The following is a 26,555-nucleotide window of genomic DNA, read 5'->3' on the forward strand; positions in this document are numbered from 1 at the left end:
TGGAAATGGAAATTTCAAGAACAATAAATTGTATCCAAAAAAAAAAAAAAATGTAAAGTCTCTATTAGAACCATCTCGATATATAAACTTTTAAAGGGATTTTATTGCTTGGGAATGGACATTACTATTAGACTGTAAATGCCCTAGATAGATGTCCACAGAGACAAGAATTAAGCCATCTACAAGATAAGATAGTACTGTAGGCTAAATATTGCATAAGCCCCAAACATGCATGAGATTCGTGGAGATTTCTTTGTTTCAACTGACAATACCCACGATTCATTACAACACAAACACCGGCCGAGAGCAAATTTTCGAGATTCAAACTCGAACAACATTTGAATTGTCTATACAGTAATCTAATATTGAAAACCAATTTGTCAATAAGGACGTGGCTACTATGCCCGCCTCTACCATACTGCTGGGCGTACCGCTCAGTTTTTTTTTGTTAATTTTCTTTTCACATTTTTTTAATTACTTTCTTAATCATTAAGTAAAAAAAAATATAAAATTACTTTCTTAATCACTAAGTATAAAAAATAATAAATAAATAAAATATTTACCTGAGCAGTACACTAGAGCGCTACCGCTCAGGCGGCATGGGAGCATTTTCCTTGTCAATAAACATTCTTGTACTGCGTGAAAATGCTTACAACTCACCCCTGCACAGCAGAGCAGAAATGTTTCTTTTAGTTCCCCATCTAAACAATCTCATGGCAGTCATCACGTGATAACCGAGCCTCTAAGCACCCTGTCAAAATCCTAATTTGGCAAACAAAACTAACAGATTTTGGCACAAGAATTAATTATGGTACAAAATTGCCGAAATCAGAGTCAGTATTGGTAGCCTTGCTGCGCAGTGATGTTGTGGTACCCGCCATGCGGTACATTAATGTTGGAGTAGGATCCTTGCCGACTGCTCAAATGGTAGGGGCTTTGCTGAGCATTCATGTTCGGGTAGGAGCCTTGGTAAATTTGCTGAGCATTCAGGTTCTGGTGGGAGCCGTGCAGAGCATTCATATTCTGGTAGGAATTCTGCTGAGAATTAATGTTTAGTCCAGCAGAACCCATGACAGACTGAAGATTACTCAGTGCCGCATTCGAATGCTCAGAAGAACCATGGATCGCGACAACACCTTCAGTGCCACCAACTTGAAAGTCTCGTAGCTTCACTCTTGCTCCACCAATCTGAACATCAGGAAATAAAAACTTCAAGATTCTACCTAAAGAAGACCCAAATATGATATTGTCTCATGACAAGCTGACAATTAAATAAATATGAGAAATTTGGGAATTCTACCAACAGTGAAATTTTCTGCTTTCATTTTTAAAGCATTTGAAATTACTAGTCTGGCACCTCAATGAAATGGTGAACGGCTTATCAAGGAAAGTCACAAGGTATAATGAAATGGTGAGATCTGTGAGCCCACGAGCAAAGTACAAACCAAGGCTGCTCGTTTTGGAGATGGCAAATTCAGCATTCAGAGAAATTTGAGCAATAATGACCTCGTTGTTGAGATGATGCAATTGGCATAAACTTTTACACTGTATATACTCCTTTCAAACTGTAAGCACGTGAAATAAAATCCAACCACATAGCTTTGTTGTCATAATTGAACTCATCCAATTATTAAAGGTTAATGAATTCTAACATCCAAGGAAAACCACATCAATGATTCCCAGTTGAACACCATTTTACCAAAGTTCTCACCTTCTAATAGGCCAGAGGGTTGTGCAACATACCTCACCAACATGGGAAATGCTGCTCCTTCCTGATCCAATGACAGAATGGATTGCGCTGTTTGGAATCTTAACATCCAAAGCACTATTAACATTTGAATATCTGGAACAAAACAGATAACCACCTTCTCAATCATGATGATTAATCACAGAGTTTACATAAATAAAGACTTTGAATGGCACAGTACCCAGTAGCAGCTGGCAGAACTGGATGGCTCTGAGGTTCATATTCGTGCCCATCAACCTTCAAGAGCATCAACTCTATTTCAGTTATCATGGTGAGCATATATTAAAGTAGTATCTTAACCAATAATAAATAAGAAAGATAAATTTGCTCATGAATTATGAGCACAGTTAAGAACCCGACAAATCAGATGTCACTCTCAGACGGCAAGGTTTTTTTAATATGTTAAAAATTTTATTCATAACCAATAGAGAGAAACAGGCGTGACAACGTACACTGGGAGAATACTTTGAATCCAGCTTTTATTTTATTGGCTACTTTGAATACAGCTATGAAGTAAAGGGCAACGTGGCTTGGGCTTTCCTTGGGTAGAAATAATCAACCTTATTGAAGCATTACACCTGCTGTACCAGAAACTCCATGCATGGGATTTTCTAATTAGGCATTTTAAATGGCCTTCCACAAACTCATTCAACTAACAGTCAAGGGGCAAGTGGTAGACAACTAGACATCCTCAACATAAGATGGGTGTTAGGGTAACTAGCGCAGGTTGGGTGGCACAGCGGCAAGGGCAACAAGTTACAACAGAATGCAAACAGGTAGCATAGAGGAAATTGCCCTATGATATACAAGCAAGCCCATGAACACATTCACAATAGACGAAAAAATGTACCTCTAGAGGATCATATCTATCAGAGCTACCAGCTCCCATAGTGCCAGATGGTGGGAGCCCTCCGCCAGGTATGCTTCCTCCCCAACCAAATTTCTGGGCAGACCTAACAGGAGCAATTTCTGCTCCAGCATTTTGCAGGGTTCTCACTCGTAGTCTTGATGCAATCTCTGCCAATGCATCTTTGGCAACACCAAAATTTCCAGATATCTAAATGACAAAAAGTTCAGAAATTTAGCGCAGATCAATGCAAGGCACAAAAAATTAAAACAATTAGAGCACAGTATTCAGTAAACAGCATACATATAAAAAGACCGCAAAAAATGCATGTTGCCCCATCACCTGCACAAGCTCTTCATTTTCAGCTGCACACTTAGGCTTGTCATCTTTGGAATAAACACGAATGTCTGCTTGGGTTCTCCATCTCATCTCATTAATAACATGACCGCCTTGACCAAGAATGCAACCAACCTTACTCGCTGGGACAAGAAGCCTGGTAATAATATTGCCTCTTTCAGAGTATTCACTAGCTTTATTCTGAAGCAGAAGAATTGCCTCAATGGTCTGAGATCTTGGGTTCCAGAGATCCTGAAACAACATAAGCACAATGATCCACCAATAATAGTCTAGTAAATTGGCCACAACAAACCCCATCAACACCAACAGTTAAAAAATAATGCAAATGAATTAATGAAGAGATGTAAAAGAGGGATATGGTCAACATGTACAGAAAAGGCAGACCTCAATAGCAGAGACATAAATCACACGTTCATCCGATTTGACTGACACATCCGGAACATTTATAGTGGCGCCTGTCTCATGCTCTAACTGTTTCAAGTTAAAACCTCCCTTGCCAATCACCCAACCGATTCTCTCAGCTGAACACAAAATTTTCATAGAGAACTCAGCTGAACCTTCGCTACCAGGTCCAGGAGGAGGAACACCATCGAAACCCCTTGGTACAGATTCAGAATGCGGGTTTCCATATCCCTCCATCCATGGCCTGGGTGGCAGACCGTGGGAACTAGAGTTTTGATGGGACCACATTGGATTTTCTGGGGGAAGCATACTGGGCCTGGAACCTCCAGGAGGATGAAATCCTTGACCTCCAACAGGTAAAGGGAAAGCCAGCGGAGATTTTACCTTGCGTGCCTTCTGATGTAATAGAGTCGATACTTCATACAGTGCTCTCTTTGCCACATCTTGTTTTCCTGCTATCTGCAACATACCTTCCAAAATTACAAATTGTTGGGAGTTCCAAGAAAAACCGGAATTGTCTAAACAGTTTTCCAAATATGAGCACATATAGAAATTAAAAAAATGGATGTAAGAAATGACAAACTGAACATAGATATTCAAGTACAGGAACAAGGAAAAACACAAAAACATAGTAGTATGAGAAGAGCAAGACACAATATTCCCTGATAACATAGTAGCATCTTTGCATCAAGACAATAACCTTTTAGCAGCAAACTTCACGTCATGGTGTGTGCATATGTGCATACATGCATATGTCAATTCAAATGGAGAAGCACTCACACAGAGACAAAAAGGATGGACTGAAACAAAGTAGGAAAAGCCATAAGTTAGATGAAGCCATAAGTTAGATGACAATAATGTTCCTTACTTCTTAAAAAACACCAAACTGAATCAGCCTTCCCCAGAATTAACATAATGCTCAGGAACCTATTTCAAAGTCAAACTAGACGAAGTTATTCACATTTTGTGCCACTAATAGTGGGCCAAAAGAAAGCAAAGACTTTTACCACGTAGTACACTCAAAATGGACAAATAGCATAAACTGGGGAGAACCAACTTCAAAGTCACCACACCAAACAAGTCAATCCATGGACATAAAACATTAAAAAATCAACAACCAAATAAAGTCAATAGCCAACTCATTCCAAAACCTTCAAATCTTGGTGTGCAGGATGACTGAGCATGAAACTGATTCAATGGCCATAGAATGATGGTTTGAAAAAAAAAAAAAAAAAAAAAGCCCAAGACCAAGGATTTGAAGCTCATCTCAACCAAAGAGACCGAATGTAATTAAGATGCTCTTTTCGTCTGGGTTTGGTAGTCATTTCTTTAGCACCTTAGCTACATCAACACTTGGGTCGTTTATGTAGGTATAAGATCTGCTCAATATCAGGGTTCGGATCTCTATATATAAAAGCTTCTCAGAACATAGATTTTTTTATTTTTTGATAGGTGCTTCTCAGAACATAGAACGAGAACCTATTATCCTTCTTAGCATTGATACATAATGGATAGAGATTCACTGCTTGAGTCTGTTTATTGTGTGACATCTCCATCTTCTTTCTTTAATTTTACCCACCTTATCATTAAGCAACGAGAAGCAGACAAAAGAATCCATTCCTTTATGCCATAGCAATCATATTTCACCAAGCATAATACTTTTCAAATTGAAGTACAAATACTAAAAAAAATGCCAAAACTACAAAAACCAGCCTCTGGTACTATTCTTGACACTATCGAGGGAAGTAACTTGTAATGACCGAATGAAAGCGTTAGTCATATCCGAACCATAACCCCACCATTTTTTTTTTTTTTTTTGGTAGGTAATCAAAAAATTTTATTCATAGGAAAAGGAGGCATAGCCCAAGTACACAATGTATACATAAGTACCTAACAAGGTTCCTTTTTACAACCGGAAGTAGAAAATCATGGACGCTAAGTCCATTAAAATCAATGACCCTGCCCATAAGAACAAGGTTTTGAAGAAGAAAACTTAAGTCCTATCATTTTTTATGGGATGGCATTGGCGAGGAACGTAAATATCATTGGGTGAGTTGGAATTACGTATGTACTCCGGTGTCTTGTGGAAGTTTGGGTGTGCGGAATTTAAAGCTTTTCAATAAAGATATACTTGGGAAGTGGCTTTGGAGGTACAACAATGAGAGAAATGCATTGTGGAGACAGATTGTAGATGCTAAATATGGAAGGATGAGGGGGGAATTGGTGTACTAACGAAATAAAAGGGGTATTTGGGGTGGGATTATGGAAGTCTATTTGATTGGGATGGGGAGATTTTGTCAAAAACATTAACTTCAAAGTGGGATCTGGAACTAATACTCTCTTTTGGCATGATGTTTGGTGTGGTGATATGGTTCTTAAATTAGCGTTTCCCAGACTTTTCAGGATTGCTAAAAACAAAGGAGCTGCTGTGGCTGATTCTTATTTGTTTTCAAACAATATGTTGAATTGGAATGTGGAATTTAATAGAGATTTACAGGATTGGGATGTGAGTGAAGCTGCTGATTTCTATATAAAGCTCTATGCTTTGAAGATTGATCAGATCAGGAGGATAGGATGCAGTGGGTTCATGATAACAAGTCCAGATTCTCCGTGAAATCCTTTTATAAGGTGTTAAATAGTCATGGTAACATAAAATTTCCCTGGAAATGCATTTGGAAAGCTAGAGTGCCCAGTAAAGTTGCATTTTTTCGCTGGTTGGTGTCGCTGGAGAAAGTTTTAACTATTGAAAATTTGAGGAAAAGGGGTTTATATGTGATGGATTGGTGTTTCATGTGTAAAAAAGATGGTGAATCTGTTAGCCACTTATTTCTTCATTGAGAGATGGTGGCTGCCTTGCAGAATGAGTTATTTGCAAGGGTAGGCATTGCTTGGGTGATGCCTTTTCATGTGGTGGATTTCTTGGCTAGCTGGCAAGGTGCAGAGGGATGTAGAGGCAGTACAGCTGAATGGAGGATGATAACTTTGTGTTTGTTTTGGTGTTTAGGGCTTGAGAGAAATGGGAGGTGCTTCAATGATTGTGAGGAATTTAGGGATTTTTTTCTTCAGCACTTTAAATTTTTGGGTGCACAATCTTTTGAGGGATTGAATATTTGTAATGCCTTACTTTAGTTCTATTTTGTTTTAGCTTGTATTTAGGTATATTCTCTTGTATACTTCCTGTGTACTTGGGCTATGTCTATTTACTTGGAATAAAATCTCTTATTACCTATCAAAAAAAAAGTCCTATCATTTCTCTACCGCCAAATGTACCAACACATACATATTGGGGCCATCTTCCATATGGCTACCACTTGTGGATTGCCTTGGAGTCCTCTCCAACTTGCTAGAAAATCTAACAGCCTACGAGGCATGACCCATGATAATTCTATTCCCACCAAAAAAATAATCCCACAAGGTCCTGGCCACTTCACAATGTAGAAGCAAGTGATCTACAGATTCCCCATCCTTGTTACACATGCAACACCAGTCCAACACCATTATACGACATTTCCTCAGATTGTCTGTAGTAAGAATCTTGTCTAGGGAAGCTTTCCAAACAAAGAAAGCTGCTTTTGAATGAGCTTTCGTCTTCCATATATTCCTCCATGGAAACGTCTACTTGCTTTTACTTATAAAAAAAAATATTCCTCCATGGAAAAGTGGTCATGCCCTGGTTAGTTAGAACTTGGTAAAATGATCTAACAGTGAATCTACATTTCTTGGAGGGGTTCCAACTGATCTTATCTAAGGTGCCCACAATCACCCTGACGGAATATAGTAAGGCAAAAAACTCGGAAACAACTCTCAACTCACAACTTGTGCTACGCTAAATAACCCCACCAAAAATAACAAAGATAATTTAAAGCTTCCCCAAAACAACTTATAAAACCTAGTTTTACTTAATAAATAACCAATGTGGAACTTAGAGCTTATGAATAGCTTCATAACTAACCCACTCTATGTGACTTATTCATTTATTCCAATATGGGATTGGGCTGTTACATTGATTTAACTAATCCTGACTCAACTATAATCCTTTTTCACCATGTTATCCTAGCCTTTCCACTCCAACTTTGGTACCTCAAACCCACATCAAAAAGCCTTATTTAATGCTATCAAGAATTTCCAGTGCCCTCTTTCACTAATTCCTAAGCAGTCACACCTATGAAACCCTTCCACAAGCCCTCACCATCATAATTCAGGTCCCCCCACCATTCTTGCGAAAGAGACCCCTTAGGTCAACAATACTAAGACTGTCCTCCATCAAACCACCTACTCCAAGTCACACAATTAAAATTAACCTCTTCATCTTAATCCAACATATCATGCAGGGATACTGCATTGTTTAACGAGGGAAAAATTATTTCTAGGTTAAACACTCAATTCCACCAACAGAAGATACATCAACCAAAAGAAATAGTGGTAAAAGCAAAATCTGAGAATTACTTTGTTGCCCCTCCCTCTAAACAAAAATAATAAAAAGAAACTGCAAAGGTGCACCACATGCACCTACAAAGATAGATTTGCAGATAGAGACTGAAAGATGTTTCAATACAAGCTATCTCAAAGAATAGTGTAGTAAGTCTAAAATCATGGGGATAAAGGCTAAGAGGTGGAGTTGATAAGATTTGCTGGATTCCTTCCAAAAGATAGACCTTTGAGATCAAGTCTCTCTACCTCATGCTCTTCCCCTAAAATGGACCTCCTCTTTGTAAGACTATTTAGACAAATAAGAAGCCGTCAAGGAAGCAGTCTTTGACTGAATGGCAATGTTAGGGAAGATCTTAAGGGTGGATAATTTGAGGACGAGAACGGTAGCAATAAAGAAATTTTATTGTATGCAAAAAGATGGGGGAAGAAAGCACGGATCCTATTATTCTTCACCACAGGGTATGGGATCTATGGGCATTGATATTTCATAACTTTGGGATTGAGTGGATCATGCTTCAGGATAAAGTGGTATCCTTCAACTAACACTTCATTCTAGCCAATAAAGATGCATGCTCACTATGTTAGTTTGTACTGCTGAAATTTCATTTCACAGGCTCAAAAGCAAATCATGAATATTTGGATTTAAAAGCACAAACCATAGAAACATTACCTGCACCAATTCATCAGTGCTCGTAGCACATGCAGGAAGATGATCTGCAGGTAAAATGCGTATATTTGCACCCGTCTCATTCCGTAATCTTTGAATAACATCTCCACCTTTACCAAGAAGACACCCTACCATTTGATTTGGAACTAATAGTCGTGCTGTGACAACATTGCTATCATTATCGTCACCAGATTTCATGCCATCAACGAGCTCCTCCTCAATAATCCTATAATGAACTTTTAAAAGAGCATCCTGGGCAGCACAGTGAGGCTCCATCGGCTCTGTTTCATCCTCTGCAATTGAATCTTCATCATCATTCTGTTTACTATAAATTCTGTCAGGAGAACTATAAATAATAATCACTCTATCCTCTGAACCGGGAACAGGATCAGCAACTGTAATCCTTGCCCGTGTCTCTTCTCTCAAGGCTTTGACTATGCTGCCTCCCTTTCCAATAACACAACCAATTTTTATGGCTGGGCAGAGTATACGGTAGACAGTGTCAACAGAATGAGACTCCCCTGAGGATTGTTCACGGCTTGAATTATTCCACTTTCCATTCTTGTTGCCTCCTTTTTTCTTAAATTGGATGCTGGGATGTTTCTTGAAAAAATTCCGCTTGTTCCCATCCATCCTCCCAAGGGAACGGAACAAGATCAGAACCTAAAAAATAACCAAGAAATCATGACCTGGCTATTTTGGTCCTTGTGTTTTTTACTTTTCACTAAAATCTAGGCAAATGATTCGATGAAAAGTCGCATATGGAATTTCTTTTCTTTTCTTTTTGGACATTGAGAGATGTTTGGGTTGAAGTTCTAAAAATTTGTTTGAAATGATTTTAACTAAGTATTAACCAAATATTGCCAGTCTCTAGAACAAAAACTAGTCAAATAACCAATCCAAAAAAGCATACAAATCAATATAAAAACACACAAACGGTCCCCCTGCTTTACTATTCTCAATCACATGCACACTCACACAACGGAAACCTCTGAATATTCAAAGTAAATAAAAGCCCCAGAAATCGCATCGCTTCCAATATATATAAAAGAAGCAATGCTCGTAAGTTCTTGGCATTCTATACTTATTTCAGTTCTTATATTATTCTCACCAAGGACAGGCTTCATATGTGCACGGTCACATTCAAAGATTACAAATTGCAAATTGAATAAAACGATGATTAGGCTAAATTATTAAAGTTTAACTTGAACTGAATCCATTTTTTCTAGATCATTCCGAAAAAAAATTAGAATTCAGATTAATGTAAAGAATTATTGTATAGGTTTTCAGAGAACAGCTCAACTTTTGCACTAATGAAGTTAGAAATAAACCCAACAAAAAGGGAATAGAATCTTGAGATAGAAAGAGCGAGAGTAGCGGATGTACCAGAGAGGAGTCTGGGAGAGTTATTTGAACAGTCGGAGACTCAGAGGGAGTGAAAAAATCAGTTCCCCTCGCACGGTGGTGGCGGGGGACGAGAAAGCCGCGCCGGGGGTTGGGGGTGGGCGGAAGGGCTTGTAAATAGGGCTTTCTCCTAGCTTTGAATTTTTTTGCAGGGCAAATGGGCTTTTCGATGCTTCCGCTGCAAGAAGACCAAAACTCTCTGGGTGAAATATGGGCCTTTCGAGTAACTGAATTTTTATATGTTTTCAAATTATAGACGAGCCCAACAATTTCTTCAATAGAAAACAAAATGAAAGCATTTTACATCCTTATTAATGGGATGTAAAATGTAAGAATACAGAAGAAGGTGGTGTAGATCTCAACAAAAACATCCTTATTAATGGAATGATACTCGAATGAGAGATGCTTTGTCTGCATAAGTATGTTACAAAAGTAATTTTAGGTATGTTTGATATTTGGTTAAAAGTTGAATAGAATATTGTTATAATATAATTTTTTAATATTAATTTTATTTTAAAATTTGAAAAGTTAAATTATTTATTATATTTTATGTAAAAATTTAATAAAATTGTAATGATTATATGAGATTGGATAATTTAATTTTATATAACGAAACCGATAATAAATAAAGCTTTTCTTAATAACGCATTTTAATTATAGAATTTTACTAAAAAAACTCTATTATTAAAAAGTTATTTATTGTTTACAATTAAATTAAAGGTAGTTTTTTTTTTAAAAAAAAAATAATGTAGTCATATCTACCGAGATTTTCAACAAAATCTTAAATTTGATACTTGTTAAAATTTGTATTTTCATTTAAATGCATAGAGCACTTGTTATATATAAACAACACAATGTCCCGACCCATGCACAAACAAAAGTCTGTGCATGCAGCACCATGCATGCGCAGCCGAATTTACTTTGTACTCACACGCATAGACTGCTCACCTTTTCCAACACTACTTTTGCTAAAGTAGTGTGTATATAAGTTTCCAAAAACCAAAAGAACAACCACCATCAGCATAGTTGAAGGAAGTTTTATCACAAACTTTGAGAAGAATCCCTAAATCGGTAAAAGCCAAAAAAAAACAGCGCAATAAAAAGATCAGCATAGATGTCACCAAGATTTTAATCCCTCTGTTCCATTAACACTTCTATATTTGCAAAACCACATTTATACACCTCCATCGCATAGGGTAAAAGAAAGGAAAGACCACGACAAGACTAAAACCCAAAAGAAATAAATTTAAAAAAATAAAAAATAAAAAACAAAAACGAAGGGTCATGATCTCTTGTATTGAAATGGACAATGCCGATCTGAACCGTCAAAACTGGACTTTGACTCCATTTTTACGTTACTTGGGCTTCAATGAATTAAGCCGCGGTAATCGAGCCCCAGCTCCATCTTACACGCGCCGAAACCGGTCGAGCCACCAAGACAAGACTCGACCTTTCTCTTCTTCACTGGAACCACGAGGTTTGTACGCGACACCGGCTCGAATCCCAGGGTCAGCTCCAGAGGTATCTCGCTTCCCTGATTTTGCTCATTGGGCTTCGGGATGGACTCCGGCTCGGTTAGGAACAAGACCGAGTCCTCCACCGTCTCAACGGAGATCATGCTCTCGGTATCCTTGCTCTCGCCCTCCACGTTCGGGGCCAGAGACGACTGGTGGCTCAGCGACGATTCGTGACTGGTCGACCCGTTCAAACCATTCAACTCCTGCCCACAGCACCCAACATCCCACTTGATCTTCGCGTCCCCTGACGAGTCGTCAACAGCGCCGAGCACGACCTTGCTGGCTCTCGGTTTGATCACGGAGCGCTTGAAACGGCACCGGCTCTTGACCCGGTGGGGATCGTTGGATGCGGCCGAGTTCTCGTCCTTGGACACATGACGAATGTCGTAGGCCTTGAGGGGCGGTCCGTGATCGCTTACCGCGGCCTCGGAGGTGATCGTCGTAATCGGCGATCCCTTTAGCACGGCCTCCACCGCGGATTGGCAGAGCTGCCAGCTCCCGGACCATAACAACCCGACCGACCCATAAATGGGGTTCACCATCCTCCCACATGCCTCATATAGCAAAGACCTGAAAATCGCTGTAACCCAAAAACAGATCAGAACTAAATTGTTAATCTCTGCATCTCAGAGAAGAAAATAACACGTAAAACTCGGAAGTTTTTTTTTTTTTTTCTTTTAAATCTTAGATAGTACAAAAAAAACGTGGGAGATGGAGTAGGGGGGGCTAACCAGGGCGGAGTTGTTCAGGGCCAGCGTTGATAAGGTTCATAAGGCCAGCGCGGCCGTAGAACTTGGCAAGGAAGACGGTAGCGTTGGCTTGGGAATCGGGACTCTTGATCCACTGCAAACAAGGTCTTATACTGCAATTTTCACTACAACCCTTGCGAAGGACCCGGCACCCATTGCAGCTCATACGCATCTTCGGTCTATCTCTCACTCTCTACACAAAGCGAAGAAAGTACAACACAGAAAGGAAGAAATGAAGAAAAGGAGCAGAAAGCGTTACTATGAGTAGGACTGATTTTATTGTTGCTGTGGTGTTCTGGTAGCCTGAAGGAGAATTTCAGGAAAGATGTAGAGGGGCGTTTAAGAGAGGGGGCGAGGGGTTGGCAGAGCGATGGAGACTATATATACATATATATATATATAGTTTATATAATTTAGGGGGGCCGCTGGGTTTTCAGGGACTGGGGTACGCAGTTGTTTTCAGGTTTCCGAAAACACTGGTTTCCACACATTCAAGGAGGTTGGGCATTGAACCATTTTATTTAGGACAGAGAAAAAAAATAAATAAATAAAATTATGAATGAAATGGAAGTCGGAGCAATCTCCGTTACAGCGCGTGGGCATGGACTCCCCAATCATGGGACCCCGACTATGTTCTCATTGGGGCGTAAGTAAACCCACGTAACAGCATAACAAAAGTCTTGTGACTATTTACCACGAACCCCATTGCATTTCTTTAGGCTTTTGTGGTGCAAGATCAACCTTGTTTGCATGCGTAAATTACAATCCTGGCCGGAGGGAGAAAAAAGTAACGGGTGATGAGAGTAATATGGTAATTTAGCGAGAACGGGCCTAGGGAGTGGGGTACGGGGTCAGGGGTATTAGGTGGAGGGAGGCATGCAAGTGGATACAAAAATTTAGGAAGTAAGAGAGAGGCGCGTGGCGTACACGTAAATGTGTCAGAGTGCGGTCGAATCGCCACATATCGTGGGGGTGTGGGGGGACTGGCCCACCAGAAGCTCAAGCCTCAAGCTCTTTTTATTTTTCTGAAATAAAAATTGAGAGAAAAGGGCCTCCTGGTTTTCGGGAAGTCGTATTGGGTCTAAAACTGCTTTTAGAGCAAAACAGGCGACCGGTTTCTGGTTTTGGCTATGGGACTATGGGCGCAGTACAATAACCCCCATTAGCCAACGGTTTTCCCACCCCCCACCTCCCCTCCTTTCGTATTTCTAATTTCGTGTGCTTGGCTCGCTTATCTTCTTAGACAGATACCCGTCGCCTCAAACATGACACACGTGAAAAACAACCCTAGATTCACCTGGAAAGTCTATATTCCAAAGACAATTTATAATACTTTATAATAAAAAAAGACAATTTATAATCAAAAATTATATTTACAATTTTAAAAAAGGGTAAGTTTTGGATTTTTATTTAAAAAATAAATAAATATAAGATTTATATGAAAAAATTATTTTTTAATAATAAATTTCTTTTTTTAAAATAAAATATGTATAATTTACACATCTTAAAATTATATCTTACATTACTTATTTACAATTACTACCCTTGAACTTGTGATTATAGATATGAGTCCCACAGCATTAATTTCTTTGGATTCGAATTTATCACTACACAGTATTTATTTTTATTTTTATTAAATCGTTTATATTATGAAAAAATTTAATTGCAAATATAATTACACACTAATATATATACCAATCTAATGTAATTGATTAAAAAATAAATTTTATTAAAAACGATATTAATTTAAATTTTAAATATAAAAAAATTAATATTAATATATAAATTAATATACAACTTTACTTATATGTAACAAAACTCTTATATTCTTACCTACTTAACATATACGATCGTATATAATTTATTTATCCATTTCTCTCCTATACTAACAATAAATCTTGATCTCATTAATTACGATATCCGTACAGATAACTTTAAATCCATTGAAATCTCAATCCTCATTTTCAGTATATGTTATCGTGCCATCCTAATTATATTTATATCACTCACTATCTGATTGACATGTGATCACTACGTAGCAGTACAACGTATTTTATTAAATTAAATTAAATTAAATTAAAAATTCAAACATAAAATGAGCAATGGGAATCTAAGATTTTAATTTTTTTTCTTTATATATTTTCGAATATCATTTTGAATTGAATATATGTATACTTTTTAATAAATCACATGGTACCACTCGGTGTAACCACGTCAATGAAAAAAAGTGAGGACGACACACAAGCACTACTCTTTCTACACTTTTGTTTAGATTGCTTACAATGATATACAAGAAAACATATATTTATCATCGAATTTTTTATTATTCTTTCATCATCTCGTGATATGGCATTAAATGATAGGTTCATAAGTGAAATATAATAAATAATTTTTAATTATCTAATATCAACTCATGAGATGACGAGAGGATGATAAGAATTGAGATGATAAGTAGCATTACTCAATTAAGATTATTATTAAACACTGTAAATAAAATCATATTCCATAGAAGTTATATTTTTTAGCTCAAGGGTGGTGACATTTCGTTTCATAATAACAAATTTAAATGACTATTGGCTATGGATTACATATTGATGAATCAAACTTTCATGAGTTGATTTTCACTTATAATTAAATAGATCCAATAATTGAAACATTATAGTTTTAACTATAATTTAATTTTCGTCACCTGAAATCGACTCTTTGCATTACAAGCTTACTGAAGTATTTAATTAAGTAGCATCTCTAATTTTTGTTCTTTAATTCACTACATTAATACATGGATAATGTTATATAGTCTTAGAGTGTGTAATCTGAATCTAAACCAAAACTACCTAACCTTTTTCATATTGTATTTATTAATGCACTATCTGCATTGCAGTTAATTCCTTGGATCTCACTGATGTGAGCTTTACTTACATAGAGTTTGCTTATTTAAGTTTGGATATTTTCCTACACCAGGTCAACTGGGTTTCTCTAGAACGTGATATATTTACCGGAGAGAGAGAGTTAAATTTAGAGCACGTTTGAATTTAAAGAGTGTTTCATCTCATTTTATCATTACAATTTTTTTAAATTTTAAAACAATAATAATATTAAAAAATAATATTGTAATAATATTTTATATAATTTTCAACTTTTATTTAAAACCATCTCATCTTATCTCTAAGATCATGTAGTCTCTACTAGTCTCATTTCAAGCTACTTAGAATGAAAAAAAAAATAAAAATGTTTGGCTTGACTTAAAAAAATTGTAAAGTTAATTCTATATTAATTCTTATTATTATATATAGTCTTGTCGGATTAAATCCCTAACTCATTTAATTTCTTGGCATATGGCCGAATAGGAATATTATAAAAATGATAGAAATTGAGTTATTTTAGTTTTATATTCGTCGATCTATTGCATAAAAGTATTCTATAAATTAGCCAAGACTAATCTATTCATAATTATTTTCTACTCATATATATATATAAATATATATATATATATATATTTCATGTGTATTTCATTATACACATACAATTAATTAGTAGATAATTTTTCTTCTTCTCGAGAAAATAGTCATGAAGAAGATTGCGAGACAGCATCTCGTAGGGTTTTTAAATTGCTAGTCATGCCAAAGAGAGAGTAGTAGATTGGTAGGTATATCAACAATTAAAGGTAAAGGCAGATTGTCACGGTGAAGGTACTTATATTATTTATTAACATCATTTGATATAGTATATTAAATTATAAAACTTATTTATTATAAAATAAAATAAATATATTATATTAATATAGATCATGTCGATTCATAAGTTTACATGTAAACCTAACTTTTCCAAACAAAACTTTGATGCCGGGATAAATATCTATGGGTTGGGCAAGTGGTTAATTGAACTTTAATTGGGATGAATAAGTCATTATAATATTGGAGAAATGATTTTTATAGTTATAAAATATATAAATATCGTGTATTTTTAAAAAATATTATGTAAATATAAAATTTATATAAATTTTTTTTTTAATGATGGACTTTAGTTTTTTCATAATGTTTACATATTTTATAATTATATCTAATATTATTTTTTATATTTTTTAAATATTAATAGTAATAATTTATTTTGTAAGGTTGTTCGAATTTATTTGTATTTTTTTATTTTCTCAGCAAAGACAATCTATACTTATGAGCAAAAATAATTACATGGAAACATTCAGACCGACGAATAATGAGGTGTTGAATAAAATTGCTTTCGATACTGACTTTGTATTTATAATTTTTTGGGAAACGACGAGAAAATACAGGTGGATGAGGTCAGGACTCAGGATATGGGCGGTGAAATGCAGTGTAATGATGCCCCATGCAATGCAAAAGTGTCCAAAAAGTCATGCGTTAGGCGGTGGAAGCGCGTGGCGTAGCGTCCAGACATGTCAGATCACTGATCAATACTATACCCAAATAGGAAAATGCTACTCTCACAGATATTACTCACCGAAATCCTCCACCGACTGACACGGTTTCTGCCACCTGAAAATATAAATAAAAAAACAAACTGAAAATGTACAACCTCATCTCCCTGAAGCGTCGTCCCCCTCGTCTCCCTCAACACGTTGAAAGCTGAAACTGTCAAATCCAAACTGAATCGTCTCCTTCATCTCCCTGAACATGCGAAGTGTCAAATCCAAACTGTAAATCGAAAAGGAAACCTCGTCTCCCTAAAATTGTAGAACCCATCTCGTCAACAACTCGGCAAGATGAAAATGGGTCTCCTGGGCAAGTTTTTAGTTTCGGAGTTGTTTTTGTCCTTTTCTTCATTTGCTTACCAAAAGAAAATTTTATTCTTGAAGTAGTGTAATCTTAATTATGGAATCCAAATCAATGTTTTGGAGAACGAACGTACTGCATTGACATTTATGGTTTCTACTTCAAATAAAGTCTCTTACTTGATACTCTGGGTACTGCAAAAATCGCTTAGTATTCTTCTCATAGTTAGATCCCATCCGTTGGTAGCTATGAACTATGCATCTTTATGCTAATTACTTCTATTTATTTCGTGATGGAAAATTTTGATTTGCAGAAACATTTCTGGGTCAACCTTAAGGGGACTTTTTGCACCAGAACTGGAGTGGTTTTGGCCGGCGGGAGGCGTTCCAGATCTAGACGATGGTGCCGGAACTAGAGTTCTGCCGGTGAGGACTTCTCAAGACGGCGGGAGAGGCATGATAGGTTGGTTTTCCTTTTTTTTTTTAGGTACCAAGGTGTCTGTTTCAGAACAAGGACGAATCACGATGAATCATGCCGGAACAAGGCATGGTGGGTCTGTTTTTGTTTTCTTGTTTTTTTAATTCATCTGGCATGCCATGTAGGGTCCATCTCAGTCGGTAAAAATTTTCTGTAGAAAGTTTCTTTGACTGTAGCGTGACCCACACTATTTAAGCATCGAAGTGCCACGTATGATCGGAACGCCACCTCGTTTTCTTCGATAGAACCTCATATTTTTAAAAAAAAAATTATTATATATAAATACAGTGTATTAATATATTAATATTGATTTATTTATATTTAAAATTTAAATTAATATTATTTTTAATAAAATTCATTTTTTAACCAATCAGATCATATTAATATATAAATTATTACATAATTTTACTTGTAACTATATATTTTCTTTTTTGAAAACTCGTATTATGACTATCCCCGCCTTTGGCATTCATTTCGACGACCGGACACCAAACTTTTCAATCTATGATGTTTGGTCGTATAATGCCAACAAGAATTGTTGAATACAAGAACTCTAATATGAATTGGTTAACTCAATGCCTCTATGATTCCTATCTCAATTAAAAATCAATATTAATTTGCAATCTAAATATAATTAAATCTCATTTAGTTACATAGTTCAAATAAAATGATATAATATGTTGTTTGTTAAAAGTTAAATAAGATATTATTGTAATATAATTTTTTAATATTAATTTTATTTTGAGATTTAAAGATTTTAAATTATTTATTATATTTTTGTGTAAAAATTTTAAAAAATTATAATGATTATATAAGATAAGATTAAACGAGATACCTTAATTTTGTATAACCAAACCAACCATTAGAAAAAATATTTCCTCAATTTCTTATTTAAATTTAAGGAGTTTAGATCATTCTATATCAAACTACTTAAATAAAATATCATTTAAAATACAACATATTAATAGGTGTAATCGAATATGATCAATCTAATGGCTGAAAACTTGAAAGACAATAACAATTTATTTTTTAGGAAAATGTTATTTATATTTATAATTTTAGCTCGCATGACAATACGTGATAACGTCTCAATCATTGATATTGTGGAGATTGTAATTTGGAATTTAAAATTAGAATTGAGAAATGACAAAACTGATAAGATGGTCTTATAATATTGTAGCTAAAATTATATTATTGTTTATTGGTAACATTTTAAAATATATTATTATTATTATTACTGACATTGACTTTTGGTTACATATTGTAATGTAGCTATAAATATATATATATATATTAGAGTGGCTATCGCTTTCCACTTCAATTTATGTTGGCATCTAGCAAGGATTCTCGCAAGCTACCATCGAACTTTATAGTATATGTTCGATCGATTTGCCCACCATTTACACAATATTAATGATCTTTAGTCATCTTTTTTCCTCCCAACTTTGTAGAATATAACGCGATACATGAATTTCTAGCTTGTTGTATTCCCTTGCATCTAGATTTCTTGTCTCATCAACTCCGATCCCACCGCTACTTCGACAATAAATAAATTACATATGTAAACAATAATATCTAAAGTTCTTAACAGAATCTAGCTAAGTGCCACTTTACACACAACATATATATATAGAGAGCAAAAACTTTAACATGACCATTTGTCACTTTCTCGATCGTCTTTGGAATATCATTTGGAAAAATCAAAGATCTTGATTTATATATAATGCAAATTAAGATGTGTAGATCAATTGCTAGTTGAAAAAAAAATAAAAACTAAAAAAAACTCTTATTTCTAGCGGACTATTTGCTACGAAAACGCCATAAGTTTGCTTGTGTGATTGATTGAATAGAATATATATATGAGAATATATAATAGAATAATGCTACTATGTCTCATCATTTTGACTGCATATGTATTTAATTTTTTTTAAATGGCTTATTAATTAAGAAAGTGGTTATTAATGTATTGATTTTTTTTTTAAAAAAAAATATGTAAACGTATTTAAAAAATATTTAAAATAAAAAAAATATACAATTTACACTAGAAGACACAACAAATGGACGTACAGATTGAGGGGTCGTAGTAACACTACCCTATATAATATTGTGTATAGTGCACCTAGATGGTGGCATATAAGTGGTAAACTTTTGTTGTAGTGGTGGCATATTGATGCAAATACGGAGGTTGTTTCGTGAATGAGGTTCCGTGATCTAAGGTGAATGGAGATCATGCAAGAATGGAGATTAATTCTTTAAGGAAGATTTTTCAATTTATTTTTGAATTTTTGTTTATCTGATTTGTTGTGAATTCTTGCCATTTTGATTAGTTATTTCCTAGCTTATCGCAATCAATGTAATCCTACAAACAAAGTCGAAATCGAATGGAGAAGACAGTTGCCATTTTTTTTACGAAATAAAACTTTTGTTTTGGAGAGACTCCAATTTACAGAGAGATTCTATGATTTACCCTCTTGGCTATCAACGTGACGTTGATCCTTGAGGTCTTTTGTACCATGTATGTATACATGGTAGACAATAGTTGCCATAAAAAATCATATTTGTTGTATAATATTATCCTAAATGTGAGATAGATTTTTTTTTTTTTTTCTCGTTTGAACCAATATTATTTGTATTGTATTATTTAAAAATTGAAAATGGAGGAGTAAATGTGAATGCGAGATATATAGATATATATATATACAGTACGTACGTTTATGGGTGCGTCCAACGACAAGCTACGTGATGTTACAGTAATATTTAGTCATAGTACGTACGTAGGTTGGCTGTATTAATGTACATAAAATTAGTTAATTTAGTTCTGTCTGAGCAAAACTTAAAGTTGTTTTACCCGACCAAGTTGCAGAATCAAAATATTAAATTCCAAGTGCCTTTGTAGTAGATGCATGATCTCTAATAAATATTGATTAAATGCAATATCCATTTTTTTAAAATGTTTGTTCGTCGGTTCATTCCCCCCGGATATTATTGACTCTCGGAATCTAAGAGCCAACTGCCAATGGTATATATACCACCACCATATCTATGCTCATCAACGTCGACACATGAGACTTTACCAACCGTTATTATATTTTGTTCCAATAATTTAATGTATTAGTACCATAATTGTGTAACCTTTTTTTTTTGGTCCCACAATCTTCCAAATAGAGTCCAATCCTAATTATTAATGTGGGGTCCACCAAAAATATATTTATAAAAGTGGTGTATCGATGAATTAGATGGGATGAGATAGTTTTAGATGAAAGTTAAATAAAATATTGTCAGAATTTTATTTTTTAAAATTATTATTATTTTGATATTTAAATTTTTTATTATTTATTATATTTTGTGTGTGAATTTAGATAAATTATAATGATAAGATGAGATAAAATACTTTCTGAATCCAAATGAGATCTAAATATTATTTTATAAAGAAATTACTTTTGACAATGATTGTTATAAGAAAAATAATTATTTGCAAAGATTTATTAGCAACGAGAATGAACTCATTTTTATAAAAGATTATCAATTTCAACGCAAATATTTGGTCACATATAAGCATTTTCTTGTAGAATATTTCAAATGAACAAATCATAATCTTACTTAATTCACAATCTAATGAGTAAAATAAACAAAAATGATGATGATACAGTTACACCATCTTACCACCTTTTTACTACTATAGTATATTTGAAATTTTTATTTTTTTAATTATTTTTTAACATTCTTAATCATTAAGAAAAAATTAAAAAAAAGATACAATTTCATTAATAGTTATTTCTTTAACCATTAAGTAAATAAATAAATTAAAAAAATAAAAAAGTAGTTAAATGATGGTAAAATGATATTAAGTCGATCATTATTCAAACAAAAAACCAATCAATTAGTAATGAAATGTAATAAATCCATGTATATCTCCGCACATTACGTTACCTTTAGCGGTTGCACCCATGTCCAATAAAGGCATGCATCCTATATTTTTCTAAGTAAAAGCTTTTTCATATTAATGCTTACATTTTTCAACCATCCCAATGTGTAAACTTTAATGAAGTGTACAGTATAACATTAGGCGATAATTTTAAGAATTTGAAAAGCAAGGAAAAGAGAAAAGAAGGATAATAAAAAGCATTTAATTTGCAGTGGCAGAAGCAAGATCCGAGGATCTCGTACGATAATGATCACTTAAGGAGGATTTACTCAGGTGGGGGAATATGGGTGAAAGAAAAAGAAAAGAAAAAAAAGAGAGGAAAGATGACCTGATTGCCGATTCACAAACTTTAAAGGGTCAGTGGAATGATGGTTCGTCTGAGACAAAACAGAGGACACGTACTGGAAGAAAGAGTTACCAGGAAGACGGAGTGTAAAATGTGACAGCCATGCAACATGGGTCCGAGAAACCATCAAGGTGAGAGGACAGCGCGTGTCGCCATTCCTCAGTTGTCAGAGTGCGGTCCAATCGCCACATTTTGTGGAGATTTTTTTTATTTATTTAATTTTTATACTTTCCACTTGAGCTAGCCTCGAGGAGCTCCTGGTTTTTTGGAGTTCCCACTTGCTTTTGCTTCGGTCTATGTTCCAAAACCACTCTTTTCTTCCTTTCTTCGCCGTCCCGTGTTATGGTAAATAGAGAAAAATGATTTATATAAATTTTATATAATTATATCTAAAAAAATAAATTCTATTTAAAAAATATAAAATATTAATTTTTATTAGTAAGATCTATTTTTTTATAAATAATTTATACAAAATTTATTTATTTAAAACTTGTACTTAACATTATCCATAAATAAATTGATCATAGTTTTGTTCCTTGTAATACATCAAATTGATCATATTTTATAATGTGAGGGCAGAACTTCAATTCATACCAACCAAAAAACACTTGGACTGAGTGAAATAAGAACAAACTTGAACATGATAGATTTATAATTTTTAAAAAAATATTATTATCTAAATTTTATTATCAAAAGTAGGAGTGATAGACTGTGGCTCTTGCCTAATATAATTTTGGAGAACATTGACCCACGCTAAGATTTCGTTTATTTTTACAGATGAGATAAATTGTAATAAAAGTTAAAATTTAAATAAAATATTATTAAAATATATTTTTTTAATATTATTTTTATTTCAAGATTTGAAAAAATTGAATTATTTATTTTATTTTATGTGAAAGTTTTAAAAAATTATAATGAATAGATAAATGAAAATAATTATGAAAATAAACTAGACTTAATAATAAGACCACCTAAACAACGTGGCAAAATTTCAGTTCTAATAGGGGGAAAAGGACCCAAACAAGGGGGGTGGGCCGGGGGCAACTAGTCAACTACTGATATGTGATAGACTGAAATGTCGTGGGTTTTAGCGACTTGTGGGCCCATATCGATAAGGGGGCCCAATTGTCAGTCTATTATCCAAAGCCCAAATATTCCATTGCCTGCCATCCAACATAGGCCTTGTTTTGCAGTGTGCGTGTCGACTCTCTACTCTCCCATAGAATCCAACTCCATGAAGCTACCAGGGAAGAATTAGCATGAAGAAAAAAGGGAGCTTGGGATTTCAATTTATAGATTTGGAAAGAAGCTTGATATCTATCTCATATTGGGTTTTCTTGCTCTTTATAATGATTTTGATTTCAAGAGCTTCTTTTATAAGCTACCAAATCCAGGCGAATCCAAATTTCAGGTATGATTGGATCCACACTCGTAGGAATTCTCTCATTCTGAATTGGCTCAAGTCCTTCCTGCCGTGGGCTTAAAGGCCCATTCCCCATGATCTTCATTGCTATTGAGTTCGATAGAAGTGGGGATGGCATGGGCAGAGCTTGACTAGAACAACAGTCCAATACCGTAGGGCGTAGAGGACATGAGCAAGAACTCTATCTGTACGTAGTTCACCTAAGGAAAGAATGGTCATTGTCAAATTACAAAGAATGGTCATTGCATGAGAGTCTTTTGCTAAATCAGAGAAATAGCCCAAGAAATATGCATTTTTGGAAACCAGATTTTGCTGGGCCTTGCTCGGGAATGGTTCCACCATCACTGCATTATGCATTTCTATCTTCTCCCGAATCCTGTGCCTTAACTTGCAGCATTGTTCAAGATAAAGTTGACTTCTTGGACCAAGGGACCAGATATGATACTCAATTCTACACATTAGAATAAGTTCGAAGAAGGATTAATGGTCTTAAGGTGCATAAAGATAGAGCTGGGGCAGAACTTGAAAGAGAAACGCAAGGAAAAGACTGCAGAGCAGTACTGATCTTTAACCACCATTACCCATTCATTCATGACGGCCTCCTCCTTGGATGGATGGGATAAGATTATGGAGCCCTTCCACGTGACCCTGTCATTGTGGTGCTTCACGATAAGGCAGCTAGGTTCAAAATAATTTCATCCTTCATTTGGCCAATAAAGAGTAATGAAATCATCACCTCCATCGCAAGCAATGGCGGGAGGGTTCAATGCATGCAGGTACATTTCCCAGTTCCCACATTTTAAGTCACTTTCATGTTCAAGGAAGTAGAGTACCTTCTTCGCAACGGGTGGATTCCCTGTTTGGAGTTCAAGCTGAGTTGAATTGTTCTCTGAAATCACTTTACATATTAAGTTAAATCTATTTTATAATAAAAATAACTTTTTAATCTGATACATGCACTGCATGAAGCTACATTTATTTATGAGTTTACTTTTATGATTTTTATTTTTTATTTTTTTGGTGGCCAAAATATTTCACTACATAACTACAAATCACTTCTTATTGGTTTGGTTGAAGGAATATATATTAAAACCCAAACCACGGCCGTAGAAAATTAGAGCTATAAGTAATAATGACCCGGCTTATTAACCCAAATAATCATTAATCCTATATGTTTGCTGGAGATTCAAGCGTTCTTATCCCAACCGCCACTTGTAAAACAGAAAATCATTCTTGTTCCTAACACTGACAGAACCAAATTGATATGAATTGCTTGAAAATCAAGCCAGATCGATTGGATTGGTTAACATCCTTGCGAATCCAACAACATCAGGCTAGGAAACGGGAAAAGAAAGTGCTCGTACTGCATTTTCCATGTTGTTTGTAACCGAACCAACAAACATGACATGAAATGGTCCATGACTAATTAAAGAGAGATTTTAAACTTTGCTTCCCATAATTACTCTGGGAGCTCAAGGAAGATTTTATAGAGGTATTCTGTTTTACAATGTACAACAAGAGAATGAATTCAAAAACCACATTATCTCTGTTTTACATTTTGTTGGAAATTTAGACTTCTAAAATTAACTCCTTAAAATCTACAATTTGTGAGTATATCAAGAAAAATAGAGAAATAATAATAACATAATATTTTAAGTGAAAAACTTAAAAAACAGAAGAAAAATCACTAGATCCAGATAAAAAAATTTAATATATGAAAAATTATTACAATCATACAATTTCTCTCATCATCCCAAATACACCCACAAAAACTTTCCCACTACCAAAACCTTAACTCTCACCTCTTTTTATTTTACAAAAAAAAAAAAACCAATAGAAGAATTTTACTAAATTCAAAAGTTACTAAATAAACTTTTTAACTGTTGCACTTTATCAAGGAGGCTAAGCCTCATTTTATAGGCTTTGAGCCTTGATCATTTTTCATTTCTCATCCATGTGAGACAAATGCAAAGAAACAAAACTCAACAATCTCCATCTTACGACTTTGATCGATCCCACAAGTTCACAACCACGCTCTACTTCAATGAAAATTTTTATAACTTCTGCTATCATACTCCACCATAAAAGCATACCCACTCAGAATAAACTATTTCTAAACATTTCACTTCAACTCATATCGAAAACAATCTTACTAAAAATTATAGTGTAACTTTCATATTTGACTTTACTGGAAGTTCATCAGCCATTAACATGAATTTTCACTACACCCTGCATCGATGTCAAACCAATGCTTGTGTGCAAACTTGTGGACCTACTAACATTAATACATCCTCTATTATGGCAATTTTGAAAATTAACAACATGCCATAAGGATATACCTGTCCATTTTTCCATGAAAGGAAACACAACGTTAATTTCATTACCGATATCTCCATTTAATGACTTGGAGCCTCTTGCTGAAACCTACTCCTTATACTATCCGTTTCACCAATCGCTAGTATCACTGCAGTCTTTAGGGGTTGGTATGCTCTTCAATGTCTTGCATAATCCAATTTCTCCATTTCATTCCTGATATTATCTTGATAAATTTTTACCGTAGGAATGAATAGTACCTCACTAAGTAAGTTCATAGGAAAGATTGGAAGGTCACAATGGTTCTCCTTAAATTTCAATTTTCTAGACAGAACCTCCATAGATAGTACATATTTACACTATTATACCAAAGTTTCATCCCTACCAAAAAGACTTAGGCTCTGATACTATTTGTTAGAAATTTAGACCTTCCAAATTCATCCCCTTAGATCTACCCTTTACAGGAATATTAAGAAAAATAAATAAATAATAACACAAGATTTTTCATGGAAAACTCCTAAAATAAGTGAAAAACTATCAAATTTAAAGAAGAAAATCTACTATATAAAAAATTGTTACAATCATAAAATTTCTCTCATCACTCCAAATACACTCACAAAAATTTTTCCACTATTAAAACTTAACTCTCACACATCTTCTCCTTTTATCATAAGCTAATATATAAATTTTACTAAAATTAAAAGTTATTAGATAAATTTTTTAACTGGTACACTTTATCAAAAGAGTAAGTCTTGATACACTTTATCAAGAGGCTAAGTCTCTTTTTTATAGATCCTAAACCTTAATCTTTCTTCATTTCTCATCCATGTGAGACAAATGCAAAGAAGCAACACCCTACACATTTGAAGATCAAGATGAATCAGTTTAGTTTGTGGAATACCAGCTGTTGGAGTTTGTTTCGGAGGAGACTGGGTCGTGCTCATCTCCTTTTGAATTTAAAAATGGACAGGCACCAGAAATATCTTCCTCTTTTAGGATATCTGTTGCCTGTTGGAACTGAATGGCACCACCCATAATCATTAGGGATCATTGACTTGTACATCTAGGGGCGGCTCAATTTATTTTGTGGCCGAAGACAACCATTCGGTACATGATGCTTTAATTTAAACATAATAATAATATTTAAATATTAAATAATAAAATTTTATTGAAAATTTTGAGATGCAAAATAAATATTAATA

At 34.7% G+C, this 26,555-nt stretch overlaps 2 protein-coding genes and 1 long non-coding RNA gene across 9 annotated transcripts; 1 reads left to right on the plus strand and 2 right to left on the minus strand.

Moving 5' to 3' along the window:
• Nucleotides 1-608: 608 nt before the first annotated feature.
• On the minus strand, nucleotides 609-10,044 carry LOC122307692 (KH domain-containing protein HEN4-like). 7 transcript variants are annotated; one of them, XR_006241799.1, is made up of 9 exons: nucleotides 9,838-10,043; nucleotides 8,455-9,114; nucleotides 3,336-3,812; nucleotides 2,898-3,182; nucleotides 2,598-2,804; nucleotides 1,929-1,984; nucleotides 1,712-1,843; nucleotides 1,446-1,565; nucleotides 1,047-1,188 (listed from the first exon to the last, which is right to left on the minus strand). XR_006241799.1 is itself a non-coding variant. In XM_043120731.1 (9 exons), exons 2-8 carry the CDS (start codon nucleotides 9,082-9,084, stop codon nucleotides 1,482-1,484), a joined length of 1,839 nt encoding a protein of 612 aa, XP_042976665.1. In that variant the 5' UTR covers nucleotides 9,085-9,114; nucleotides 9,838-10,044; the 3' UTR covers nucleotides 1,047-1,188; nucleotides 1,446-1,481. The 7 variants fall into 7 exon arrangements, 5 of the variants coding, with proteins under 5 accessions (XP_042976663.1, XP_042976664.1, XP_042976667.1 ...); XM_043120731.1 differs by having other exon boundaries at nucleotides 1,744-1,843; nucleotides 9,838-10,044; XR_006241798.1 differs by having other exon boundaries at nucleotides 1,048-1,188; nucleotides 1,358-1,565; nucleotides 1,744-1,843; nucleotides 9,838-10,044.
• A 924-nt stretch (nucleotides 10,045-10,968) lies between these two features.
• On the minus strand, nucleotides 10,969-12,527 carry LOC122308322 (LOB domain-containing protein 41-like). Its single transcript, XM_043121587.1, has 2 exons — nucleotides 12,104-12,527; nucleotides 10,969-11,952 (listed from the first exon to the last, which is right to left on the minus strand). Exons 1-2 carry the CDS (start codon nucleotides 12,291-12,293, stop codon nucleotides 11,222-11,224), a joined length of 921 nt encoding a protein of 306 aa, XP_042977521.1. The 5' UTR covers nucleotides 12,294-12,527; the 3' UTR covers nucleotides 10,969-11,221.
• A 3,929-nt stretch (nucleotides 12,528-16,456) lies between these two features.
• LOC122306996 lies at nucleotides 16,457-17,517 on the plus strand. Its single transcript, XR_006241602.1, has 2 exons — nucleotides 16,457-17,060; nucleotides 17,183-17,517. It is a non-coding gene; the product is annotated as an uncharacterized LOC122306996 (long non-coding RNA).
• The last annotated feature ends 9,038 nt before the right edge of the window (nucleotides 17,518-26,555 follow it).

Source organism: Carya illinoinensis, chromosome 4 (assembly GCF_018687715.1).
Source record: "Carya illinoinensis cultivar Pawnee chromosome 4, C.illinoinensisPawnee_v1, whole genome shotgun sequence".
NCBI classification, from domain to species: Eukaryota; Viridiplantae; Streptophyta; class Magnoliopsida; order Fagales; family Juglandaceae; genus Carya; species Carya illinoinensis.

Coding starts and splice junctions, on each gene's coding strand:
- LOC122307692 (XM_043120729.1), bottom strand. CDS start 9,084: ATGGATGGGAACAAGCGGAATTTTTTCAAGAAACATCCCAGCATCCAA. Junction 3,813..8,454: donor GCACTGATGAATTGGTGCAG/GTAATGTTTCTA, acceptor GGTATGTTGCAG/ATAGCAGGAAAACAAGATGT. Junction 1,985..2,597: donor ATAGATATGATCCTCTAGAG/GTACATTTTTTC, acceptor ATGCTCTTGAAG/GTTGATGGGCACGAATATGA.
- LOC122308322 (XM_043121587.1), bottom strand. CDS start 12,293: ATGCGTATGAGCTGCAATGGGTGCCGGGTCCTTCGCAAGGGTTGTAGT. Junction 11,953..12,103: donor CCCTGAACAACTCCGCCCTG/GTTAGCCCCCCC, acceptor TTTGGGTTACAG/CGATTTTCAGGTCTTTGCTA.